General features: G+C 19.2%; 1 protein-coding gene across 1 annotated transcript in view; it reads left to right on the forward strand.

The window, feature by feature from the left end:
* LOC117182235 (RNA-binding protein NOB1) overlaps positions 1 to 12,477 on the forward strand; it is a 29,521-nt gene that overhangs the window by 2,387 nt on the left and 14,657 nt on the right. Inside the window, exons 3-4 of the mRNA XM_033375328.1 lie at positions 7,689 to 7,894; positions 11,732 to 12,122. Of these exons, the coding sequence (XP_033231219.1) occupies positions 7,689 to 7,894; positions 11,732 to 12,122 (597 nt within the window). The remainder of the gene's footprint in view (positions 1 to 7,688; positions 7,895 to 11,731; positions 12,123 to 12,477) is intronic.

Consider the following 12,477-nt stretch of genomic DNA (forward strand, 5'->3'; position numbering starts at 1 on the left):
ATTCAAATTTTGTAAATTACAGAATTTCCCCTGTAAAGCTTCGAAAATTATCTTAAAAATTGAATATTTTTAAATTCAGTATTTTCGAAATTTAAGAATTTTAAATTATAATTCTTTAAAATTCTATAACTTTAAATTGTAAATACTTAAAATTGAAGTTTTTAATTTTGAAAATATACAATTAAAGTTTATCCAAGTTTTAATTATAATTTACACTTTAAATATATTTAAATATAATTTATCTATTATATCATAAATGTAATATAATAATCTTAATCTTAAAACTGAAATATTTTTTTATTCTGTATTTTCAAAATGAAAGAATTGTCATTAATAAATCTTTAAAATTAAAGATTTTTTAATTTTGAAAACTGTACTATCAAAAATGATGCAAGTTTTAAGTTTTATAATGAAAAATCTTCAAAATTGAATTGAAATTAAATTGAAAATTCAAATTAGAGGATCTCTAAATCCAAATTTTTTAAATTAAAAATTTCCACTTTAAATCTTTAAATTTGAACTAAATTTTTTTTAAATTTTCAAAACTATAAACATTCTGAATTAATGAGTATTCAATTGCAAATCTTAAAAATGGGAGAGGTTTTGATCTTAATGTTTGAAAAACATCAAAATTTTATGAAATATATATTTATATTATAAATACATATAATATAATAACCCTAATCTTAAAAATTATATATTTTTTTAAATTCTGTATTTGTAAAATTCAAGAATTGTCAACAATAAATGTTCAGAATTGTTGAACTTTGAGTTTTAAATCCTTAAAATTAAAATGTTTTTACTTTTAAAAATATACAATTAAAATTTTTCCAAGTTTTAAATTTCACAAATAAAAATCTTCAAAAATGAATTACTACAAAAAATAATAAAAAGTTGTGTAATTTAAAAAATTAAAGTATCTCTAAATTCAAATTTTGTATTTTCGAAATTTAATAATTTTCAATTATAACTGTTTAAAATTCTATAACTTTGAATTGTAAATCTTTAAAATTGAAGTTTTTAATTTTGAAAATATATAATTAAAGTTTATCCAAGTTTTAAGTTTGACAATTAAAAATCTTAAAAATTAATTTGTTACGAAAAAAAAGCAAAATGAAGGATTTTAAATTAGGCAAATTAGAAATGAGAGTATCTCCAGATCCGAGTGTTTTAAATTAATGAATTTTCACTGGAAAATATTAAAAATCAGATAATTTTTAATTGTATTTTAAAAATTAAAGAATTCTCAATAATAAATCTTTAAAATTAAAGAGTTTTTAATTTTGAAAACTATACAATCAAAAATTATGCAAGTTTTAAGTTTTATAATTAAAAATCTTCAAAATTGAATTGAAATTAAATTGAAAATTCAAATTAGAGGATCTCTAAATCCAAATTTTTTTAATTAAAACATTTCCACTTTAAATCTTCAAATTTGAACTAAATTTTTTTTAAATGTTCAAAACTATAAACGTTCTGAATTAATGAGTATTTAATTACAAATCTTAAAAATCGATAAATTAAAAATTGCAAGTCTTTAAAATTGGAAAGGTTTCTATCTTAAAGTTTGAAAAACATCAAAATTTTATGAAATATATATTTATATTATAAATACATTTAATATAATAACCCTAATCTTAAAAATTATATATATTTTTAATTCTGTGTTTTTAAAATTCAAGAATTGTCAAAAATAAATTTTCAAAATTGTTGAACTTTGAATTTTAAATCTTTAAAATTAAATAGTTTCTATTGTTAAAAATTTACAATTAAAATTTATCCAAGTTTTAAATTTTGCAAATAAAAATCTTTAAAATTGAATTACTACAAAAAATAATCAAAAGTTGTGTAATTTAAAAAATTAAAGTATCTCTAAATTCAAATTCTGTAAATTACAGAATTTCCACTGTAAAGCTTCAAAAAATGATCTTAAAAATTGAATATTTTTAAAATTAGTATTTTCGAAATTTAAGAATTTTCAATTATAACTCTTAAAAATTCTGTAACTTTAAATTGTAAATCCTTACAATTGAAATTTTTTATTTTGAAAATATACAATTAAAGTTTATCCAAGTTTTAAGTTTGACAATTAAAAATCTTAAAAATTAATTTGTTACGAAAAAAAAGCAAAATGAAGGATTTTAAATTAGGTAAATTAGAAATGAGAGTATCTCCAGATCCGAGTGCTTTCAATTAATGAATATTCACTGGAAAATATTAAAAATTGGATAATTTTTAATTGTAAAATTTGGAAAACATTCTTAATTTTATAAAATCTATTATATCATAAATGTAATATAATAATCTTAATCTTAAAAATTAAATATTTTTTTATTTTGTATTTTAAAAATTAAAGAATTGTCAATACTAAATCTTTAAAATTAAAGAGTTTTCAATTTTGAAAACTATACTATCAAAAATTATGCAAGTTTTAAGTTTTATAATTAAAAATCTTCAAAATTGAATTGAAATTAAATTGAAAATTGAAATTAGACGATCTCTAAATCCAAATTTTTTAAATTAAAAAATTTCCACTTTAAATCTTCAAATTTGAACTAAAATTTTTTTAAATGTTCAAAAATAAAAATTTTTTAAATGTTCAAAACTATAAAAGTTCTGAATTAATGAGTATTTAATTACAAATCTTAGAAATTGATGAATTAAAAATTGCAAGTCTTTAAAATTGGAAAGGTTTCGATCTTAAAGTTTGAAAAACATCAAAATTTTATGAAATATATATTTATATTATAAATACATATAATATAATAACCCTAATCTTAAAAATTATATATATTTTTAATTCTGTATTTTTAAAATTCAAGAATTGTCAACAATAAATGTTCAAAATTGTTGAGCTTTGAATTTTAAATCTTTAAAATTAAATAGTTTCTAAAAATATACAATTAAAATTTATCCAAGTTTAAAATTTCACAAATGAAAATCTTCAAAATTGCATTGCTACAAAAAATATTCAAAATGAATGATTTGAAGTTGTGTAATTTAAAAAATTAAAGTATCTCTAAATTCATATTTTGTAAATTACAGAATTTCCCCTGTAAAGCATCAAAAAATGATCTTAAAAATTAAATATTTTTAAGGTCAGTATTTTCGAAATTTCAATTATAACTCTTTAAAATTCTATAACTTTGAATTGTAAATGCTTAAAATTGAAGTTTTTAATTTTGAAAATATACAAATAAGTGTATATCCATGTTTTAAGTTTGACAATTAAAAATCTTCAAAATTGAATTATTACGAAAAAAAATGCAATATGAATTATAATTTTTTTTAATTCTGTTTTTTTTTTTAAATTCAAGAATTTCAACAATAAATGTTCAAAATTGTTGAACTTTATATTTTAAATCTTTAAAGTTAAATAGTTTTTACTGTTTAAAATATACAATTAAAATTTATCCAAGTTTTAACTTTTACAATTAAAAATCTTCAAAATTAATTTATTACGAAAAAAATGCAAAACGAATGATTTTAAATGAGGTAAATTAGAAATAAGATTATATCCAAATCCGAATGTTTTTAATTAATGAATATTCACTGGAAAATATTAAAAATTGAAGAAGTCTTAATTGTAAAATTTGGAAAACATTGTAAATTTTATAAAATATATTATATTATAAATGCAATATAATAATCCTAATCTTAAGAATTAAATAATTTTTTATTCTGTATTTTAAAAATTCAAGAATTGTCCACAATAAATCTTTTAAATTGAAGAGTTTTTAATTTTGAAAATATACAATTAAAATGTATTCATTTTGAAGTTTTATAATTAAATATCTTCAAAATTGAATGATTACAAAAAAATTCAAAATAAATGATTTTGAGTTATGAACATTAGAAATTAGAGAATCACCAAATCCAAGTCTTTTAAATTGAAGAATTTTCATTGTACATCTTCAAAATTGAACTACATGTTTTTTTTTTAATTTTCAAAACTACATTATCTAAAACTGTAAACCTCCAAATTAGTGAATATTCAATTGTAAATTAATTAATATTCAAATTCAAATCTTAATAATTGAAGAATTTCCAATTGCTAGGTTTGAAAAAAGCTCCAAATTTTATAAAATAAATATTATAAATACATATAATATAATAATCCTAATATTAAAAATTATATATTTTTTTAATTCTCTATTTTTAAAATTCAAGAATTGTGAATAATTCTTCGAAATTGTAGAACTTTGAATTGTAAATCGTTAAAATTAAAGAGTTTTTAATTTTGAGAATATACAATTAAAATTCATCCAAGTTTTAAATTTTACAATTAAAAATCTTCAAAATTGCATTATTAAAAAAAAATTCAAAATGAATGATTTTAATTTATGAATATTAGAAATTAGAGAATCTATAAATCCACATTTTTTAAATTGAAGGATTTCCACTTTAATTCTTAAAAATTGAACTACATTTTTTCTTAATATTCAGAACTATAAACATTTTAAATTAATGAATATTCAATTGCAAATCTTAAAAATTGAAGAATTTAAAATTTCAAGCCTTTAAAATTGAAGAAGTTTCGATCTTAAAGTTTAAAAAACATTCAAAATTTTATAAAATATATATCATTATAAATATAATCAAGATTTGTTAGTAATAAATCTTCAAAATTGTAGAGCTCTAAATTTTTAATCTTTAAAATTAAAGGATATCCAAATGTTTTAATTTGAAGAATTTCCACTTAAACTCTAATTTAAACTACATTTTTTTTAAATGTTCAAAACTATAAACATTCCGAATTAATGAATATTCAATTGCAAATCTTAAAAATTGAAGAATTTAAAATTGCAAGTCTTTACAATTAAATAATTTTCAATCGTAAAGTTTGAAAAACATTAAAAACTTTACGAAATATATTTTTATATTATAAATAAATGTAATATAATAATCCTAATTTCAAAAATTAAAGGTTTTTTATTCTGTATTTTTAAAATCCAAGAATGGTCAATAATAATTCCTTAAAATTGTAGAACTTTGAATTGTAAATCTTTAAAATTAAAGGGTTTATAATTTTGAGAATATACCATTAAAATTTATCGAAGTTTTAAGTTTTATTATTAAAAATCTTCAAAATTGAATTCTACAAAACAAATATTGAAAATGAATAATATTGAAGTAGAGGGTCTCCAAATCCAAAATTTTTAAATTAAACAACTTTCACTTTAAATCTTGAAAATTGAAATACATATGGAATATTTTTAAATTCACGAATTTTCAAATATTACTCTTTGAAATTCTATAATTTTGAATTGTAAATCCTGAAAATTGAAGAATTTTTATTTGTAAAATTTGGAAAACTTTCCATATTTTATAAAATATATCATAAATATAATATAATAATCCTAATATTAAAAAAGGAATATTTTTAAATTCTGTATTTTCGAAATTCAAGAATTTTCAAATATAACTCTGAAATTCTATAACTTTGAATTGTAAATCCTTAAAATAGAAGAATTTTTAATCATGCAAATTTATAATAAAAATTATGTAGGTCTTAAGTTTTAAAATTAGAAATTCTGTTATTTTGACGATTTCCTTTAAAAAATTTATAATTTCGAAGATTTAGATTTAAAAACAATTTAATTTTGATCTTAAAAATCATCAAATTTGAAGAATTTGTATTCATACATGTTTAAAATTGAAGAGATTTAAATTGTAAATCTTGAAAGTTGAATTATTGCAAACAGAAAATAGTAAAAATTAATTATTTTAAGTTATGTACATTACAGATTAAAGAATCTCCAAATCCAAATTTTTTAAATTAAAGAGTTTTCACTGTAAATCTTCAAACTTGAACTACATATTTTTTTAATTTTCAAAACTACACAATTTAAAACTATAAACTTTTCGAATTAATTAGTATTCAATTCAGGTCTTAAAAATTGAAGAATTTTCAATCGCAACATTTGTAAAATATTCAAAATTTTATAAAATATATGTTATGTTATATTATAAATATAATATAATAACTCAAGTCTTAAAAATTGAATAATTTTCAATTCTGTATTTTCAAAACTCAAGAATTGTCAATTATAACTTCAAAATTGTAGAAATTTGAATTGTAAATTTTAAAATAAAAGATTTTTTAAAATCTGAAAATATGCAATGAAAATTTATACAAGTTTTAAGTTTTACCATTAAAAATTCTGTAATTTTAATGATTAACATTTGAAATTTCTTTAATTTGGAAGATTTAGTATGGGAAATTCGTGATTTTTGGATTTTAAAATTATCTAAATTAGAGAATTTTTATTTATACATTAAAAAAATTTAAGTTTACAATTGTAAGGCTTCAAAATTTAATTATTAAAAAAATCATTACAAATAAATCACATTTAATTATAAAAATATTGATCATTAAATACAAATTTTTGAAAGTAAAGAATTTTCCATTCTTAATCTTAAAAATTGAACTATATATTTAAAAAATAAGTAAAAAATTACATGATTTTTAATTATAAACATTCCAAATTAATAAATCTGCAATGGTAAATTGTTAAAATTCAAGAATTTGAAATTGCAAATCGCAAAAACATTCTAAATTACATACCCTTAAAATATAAATCTGGAAAATAAAATAATTTTCAATTCTGTATTTTCAAAATGCAAGAATTTTTAATTTTAACTCTTCAAAATTGTATAACTTTCAATAGTAAATTTTTTAAATAGAACCGTTTTTAATTTTAGAAACTTACAATTAATATGTTGTAAATTTTAAGTTTTATAATTATAACACGTATTAAAAAAAGGGTTAAAAATTACATTATTTTAAACTATAAACATTTAAAATTAATAAATCTTGAATTCTACATTTTTGAGTTTTCAAAATTTGCAATTGAAGCATTTGCAATTTACAAATGGTTTAAAAATTTATAACTTAACTGTTTAAAATAGAAAATTTCAATTAATATAAATAAAATATAAATTATTCTTGTGAATTGAATAATTTTAAATTCTATATTTCTTCAATTTGGACGATTTAGAATTAAAAACTAATTTTTTTTTTCTCAAAAATATCAAAACCTAAGAATTTTTATTCATATATCTTTCAAATGTAACAATTAAAATACATTAAAAATTGTATCATTTTAAATTATACGCATTAAAAATTGAAGGATTCTACTGCAAATCTTTAAAATTGAAAAATGCTCCATTGTAAATATTCAAAAATCTCTAAAACTGAAATATAAAAAAATTTAAATAAAGCATATTAAATTACACAAATTAAAAATTGAAGGATCTTCAGTTGCAAATCTTTAAAGTTAAAGAATTTTTAAGGTAAAAAATTACCTCAAATCTTAATCTTAAAAATTGAAAAATTTTCAATTCAACATTTTTAAAGTTCAAGAATTTTTTTTATTGTAATTTGTCAAATTGTCCAACTTTCAATCGTAAATCAATGAAGGTTTTTTTAATCTTTAAAATATGGAATTAAAAATTACGCAATTTTTAAGTTTTACAATTAAAAATTTTCCAATTCTGTTGATTAACATTTGAAATTTCTTCAATTTGAAAGTTTCCGGATAGAAAATGTTTGACTTTTAAATTTGATGATTTTACTGAATTAATTTTAAAAATATTAAATTTAGGTCGGCCCGCTAAAATATAAATGATATCTGAAAATAAGATTTTGTTAGTATTTATTATAAGCTCTGAATATTTATTTACAGTGACAGATTTTGCAAAAAAGACTGGAGACTATCCAAGTCTTTCTGCCACTGATATAAAAGTGATAGCATTGACTTATCAACTTGAAAAGGAAAAAGTAGGAACCGATCATTTAAAAACTGTTCCGGAAATAGTTAAAACAATCAACGATCCCGAGGCACAACCAAATCATCCAAAATGTCTCGCTGGTTTTTATCTACCCAAAAAAGTAAGTTTATAAAGTCATAATTATCGTGAAATAATTAAATAAAAAACAGTTTACAACAATTTAGTTTAATTTTCGACTTGAAAACATGAATTTTTCATAAAAAATATAATGGGTAATATTTTGACTAACAAATATTTTTGTTTCACATCGAAATCAGTGGAATTTAACCCAAAAAAATTCATTTTTACTAAAAAATGAAATAAATTATATAAATAAAATCAGTGCTGTCGTTTTTAATGTTAAGAATTTAAGAAATTTCCTCTAAATTATCGAATTAATTTGATTTTAAATCTGAAAAATTTAACTATTCCAAAAAATAATTCGAAATTTCATGAAATTCTATTATAGACATTAAATAATGAAGAGAATAATTGAAAGAGAAGAAAGAATAAATAAAAAAAAAGAGAATAATTCCAAATATATGAAAATGAAGAATTTTTCATTGTATATTTTCGAAATTCAACTACATAATGCAAAAGAATGTTCAAAATTACATAATTTTAATCTGTAAACATCCAAAATTAATTAAATTTTAGTAAATTAAACAGATTTTAAGTTTTGCAATTAAAAATTCTGTAATTTTGATGTTTTACATTTGAAATTTTATCTTCGAAATCACTTGAAATATCCGAAAATTATGAATTTTCAACAAGAAAGGCAAATTTCCAACCAAACCGTTGAATTTTCTAGGAAATTTTTTAATTTTTAGTTAAAAAATTTTTAAAAACAGTTTTCAACAATGTGGTTTAATTTTCGACCTGAAAACATGAATTTTTTAACTAAAAATATAATAGTTAATTTTTCAGCTAACAAATATTTTTGTTTCAAATTAAAAACAGTTTATTTAACCAAAAAAGTTGTATTAGAACCAAAAATGCAATAGTTAGATTTTTATTACAAAAAGTTAATTTTTAACAAACAAAAAACACGAATTTTCTATTTAAAAAATTCAATTATTCACCAAACAATTGAATTGTCTATTAAATTGTTGAATTTTTTTAACAACAAGACGGATTTTCTGAAAAAATAGTTAAATTATCAACCCGAAAATATAAAGTCTTAAGAAAAATGGCAATTTTTAATCAAACCATTCAATTTTCAGTTCACAAAATTAATTTCTAACAGAAAAAAAAACAGTTTTCAATCATTAAGTTTAATTTTCAACCTGAAAGCAAGAATTTTCAATGACAAGTATAATTTCAACTGAAAAATATTTTTGTTTCAAATAAAAAACGGTTGAATTTAACTAAAAATTGAAATTCTTATATTTTTATTATCAAAAATTAATTTTTAACTAAACAAAAAAACAAACGAATTTTCTGTAAAACAATTTAAATTATTCACCAAACAGATGAACTTTCAATCCGAAAATATGAATTTTCAAGCAAATTGTTAAATTTAAAGTTAAAAAATTGATTTTCAATTAAAAAAAAAAAAACAGTTTTCAATAATTTAGTTTAATTTTTAACATGAAAAAATGATATTTTAACCATGAAAGGCTTAAATTTCTAATTTAAACCTTTTGAAAAAGAATTTTCAGTCCAACATTTTTTTTATATCACAACAGATGAATTTTGAACGAAAAATGTAATATTTTAACAATGCAAGATTTGATTTTGAATTTACAGCAGTTGAAAAAAATTAAATATTAACAAAAAAGGCGGATTTTAGTAAAAAAAGTTAATATTTGATATTTCACCCAAAAAATAATTCAATTTTTAATTTAGAACAGTCTACAAAAGACTTATATTTTGCAGCAAGTGACAACTAAACAATGGAATTTTCAACCAAATTGTAAAATTTTCAGATAAAAAAATTAATTCCTAAAACAAAAAAAAAAACAGTTTTCAATAATTAAATTTAATTTTCAACCTGAAAACAAGAATTTTAATGAAAAATATTATTTCAACTGAAAAATATTTTTGTTTCAAATAAAAAACAGTTGAATTTAACTAAAAAAGTTCAATGTTAACCATAAATGAAAATTCTTATATTTTTATTACCAAAAATTAATTTTTAACAAAACAAAAAAAAACGATTTTTCTTTAAAACAATTCAACTTATTTACCAAACAGTTGAATTTTTTATTTAGAACAGTTTAGAAAAGAGTTGAATTTTCTAGCAAGTGACAATGAAACAATGGAATTTTCAACCAAATTGTAAAATTTTCAGATAAAAAAATTAATGTCTAAAAGAAAACAAAAAACATTTTTCAATAATTAAGTTTAATTTTCAACCTAAAAACATGAATTTTCAATGAAAAATATATTTTTTTAAATGCAATAGTTAATATTTTAACTAAATTTAAAAAAAGTTTAAGTCAAAAACAGTAGAATTTAAGCAAACCGTTGCATTTTTATCCAAAAAGATTAGATTTCTGTAAAAAATACAAATATTCAAAAAAGTACGTACATTTCCAACAATATAGTTGAATTATGGATCAACAAAATAGTTTAATTTTGTACCAAGGAGATTATTTTTAGCTTAAAATTCATAATTTAGTACTGAAAAGTCAACTGAAATCTTTTTTGGATGAATATTAATTTAAAATTTCATCTCTTTTAGTTAAAAATGTTCCTTTTTTAGTAAAAAAAAAAAATTTTGCGTTTGAAATTTCGTTTTTGTTAGGTAAAAATGCATCGTTTTTCGTGAAAAATGGATTATTTGTTAAAAATTCATATTTTTCGTTGAAAATTCAATTTTTGTAGAGAAAATTTGAATGAAATGTAAAATAAAATGTTAATTTTAGGGGGAAAAAGAGGAAGACGAGAAGTTTGAAAATTATTTAATTTTCAATTGCAACTCGAAAAAATTTTAGCACTTTGAATTGTGAATCTTCAAAATTATTATTAATTTTTATTTTTCAATGTTATAATTGTAAATTATAGAAGTTTTAAGTTGTACAGTGAAAAATTCGGTAATTTTGATGATTTAGAATTAACTGATTTTTTAATATTGTTCTTTTTTAGTTGAAAATTCTCCTTTTTTGGGAAAAAAGAAAAAAGTTCAATTTTTGTATAGAAAGTTCTTCTTTTGGCTTATTTTTTTGTCTTGAGTGAAAAATCTTTGTTTAGAATTCGTCTTGTTGGTTTTAAAAATCTTAAAAAAAATTTAAAAATTTGTCAATGTTATAATTGTAAATTAAAGAAGTTTTAAGTTGTACAGTTAAAAATTCGGTAATTTTGATGATTTACAATTAACTGATTTTTTAATATTGTTCTTTTTTAGTTGAAAATTCTCCTTTTTTGGGAAAAAAGAAAAAAGTTCAATTTTTGTATAGAAAGTTCTTCTTTTGGCTTATTTTTTTGTCTTGAGTGAAAAATCTTTGTTTAGAATTCGTCTTGTTGGTTTTAAAAATCTTTAAAAAAATTAAAAATTTGTCAATGTTATAATTGTAAATTAAAGAAGTTTTAAGTTGTACAGTTAAAAATTCGGTAATTTTGATGATTTACAATTAACTGATTTTTTAATATTGTTCTTTTTTAGTTGAAAATTCTCCTTTTTTGGGAAAAAAGAAAAAAGTTCAATTTTTGTATAGAAAGTTCTTCTTTTGGCTTATTTTTTTGTCTTGAGTGAAAAATCTTTGTTTAGAATTCGTCTTGTTGGTTTTAAAAATCTTTTTTTTTGTACAAATTTTATCTTTTTTTAATAAAATATAAATTATGACACTTTTTGTTTTGAAATTGATTTTTCCAGGTTGAAAATTCAGCTTTTATGATAAAAACTTTTTGTTTAAAATTCAAGGATTTTATTAAAAATCCATTTTTTATGATAGAAAAAACTTGTTTTTTTTTTTTGCCCTGCATGAAATGAAAAATGAAATTTTAATTTTACAAGAGTGAAGAGGAATGCGTGAAAAGATTGAGTAGAAGAGCTGCGGAAGTAGAAAGGTTACTCGAGAAATTGAAACGTACCGGAAGACTAGAGGCAGCTGATTTTACCGATGAGGAACCAAATGAGGAAGAACCTCCCGCTGATGAATTTAGCGAAAGTTCCTCAGAGTCGAATTATGACACGGCGACTTCTGATTTAGAAAATAATGATGCCGATTTGTCTGTTAAGTTTGAAAAATTGAAATGCGAAGGGGAAGATTCAGAGGAAAGTTACAATGTGGACGATATTCTCCGTCCCGTAAATCCCGAAGAAGGTTTGGCATATGATTCCGGAAATGAGGCTGAGGAAGAAAATAGTGACGAGGATGATGATGATGAAGGATGGATTACTCCTGGTAATGTCAAAAATTAAATTTTTTATCTCAAATTTTAATCAAATAAGTTCTGTCAATTTTACTGGTCAAAACTGAAGAATTTTCGTCTTTACTATCGAATTAATTTCATTTTAAATCCTTGAAAATGAATTTTTCCTAAAAAAAATTATTCAAAATTGCAATAAAAATTTTATTGACATTAAATAATGAGTCATCAATTGGAAATATTCGAAAAACTATATAATACAAAAGAACGTTCAAACTTTTAATTTTTATTTTTATTTTAAATCTTTAAAATTATTATTATTTAAATTGACAGTTTTTAATTATAAATTAAACAAGTTTTGAGTTTTACAATTTAAAATTCTGGACTTTT

The sequence above is a fragment of the Belonocnema kinseyi genome, chromosome 10 (genome assembly GCF_010883055.1).
Source record: "Belonocnema kinseyi isolate 2016_QV_RU_SX_M_011 chromosome 10, B_treatae_v1, whole genome shotgun sequence".
NCBI lineage: Eukaryota > Metazoa > Arthropoda > Insecta > Hymenoptera > Cynipidae > Belonocnema > Belonocnema kinseyi.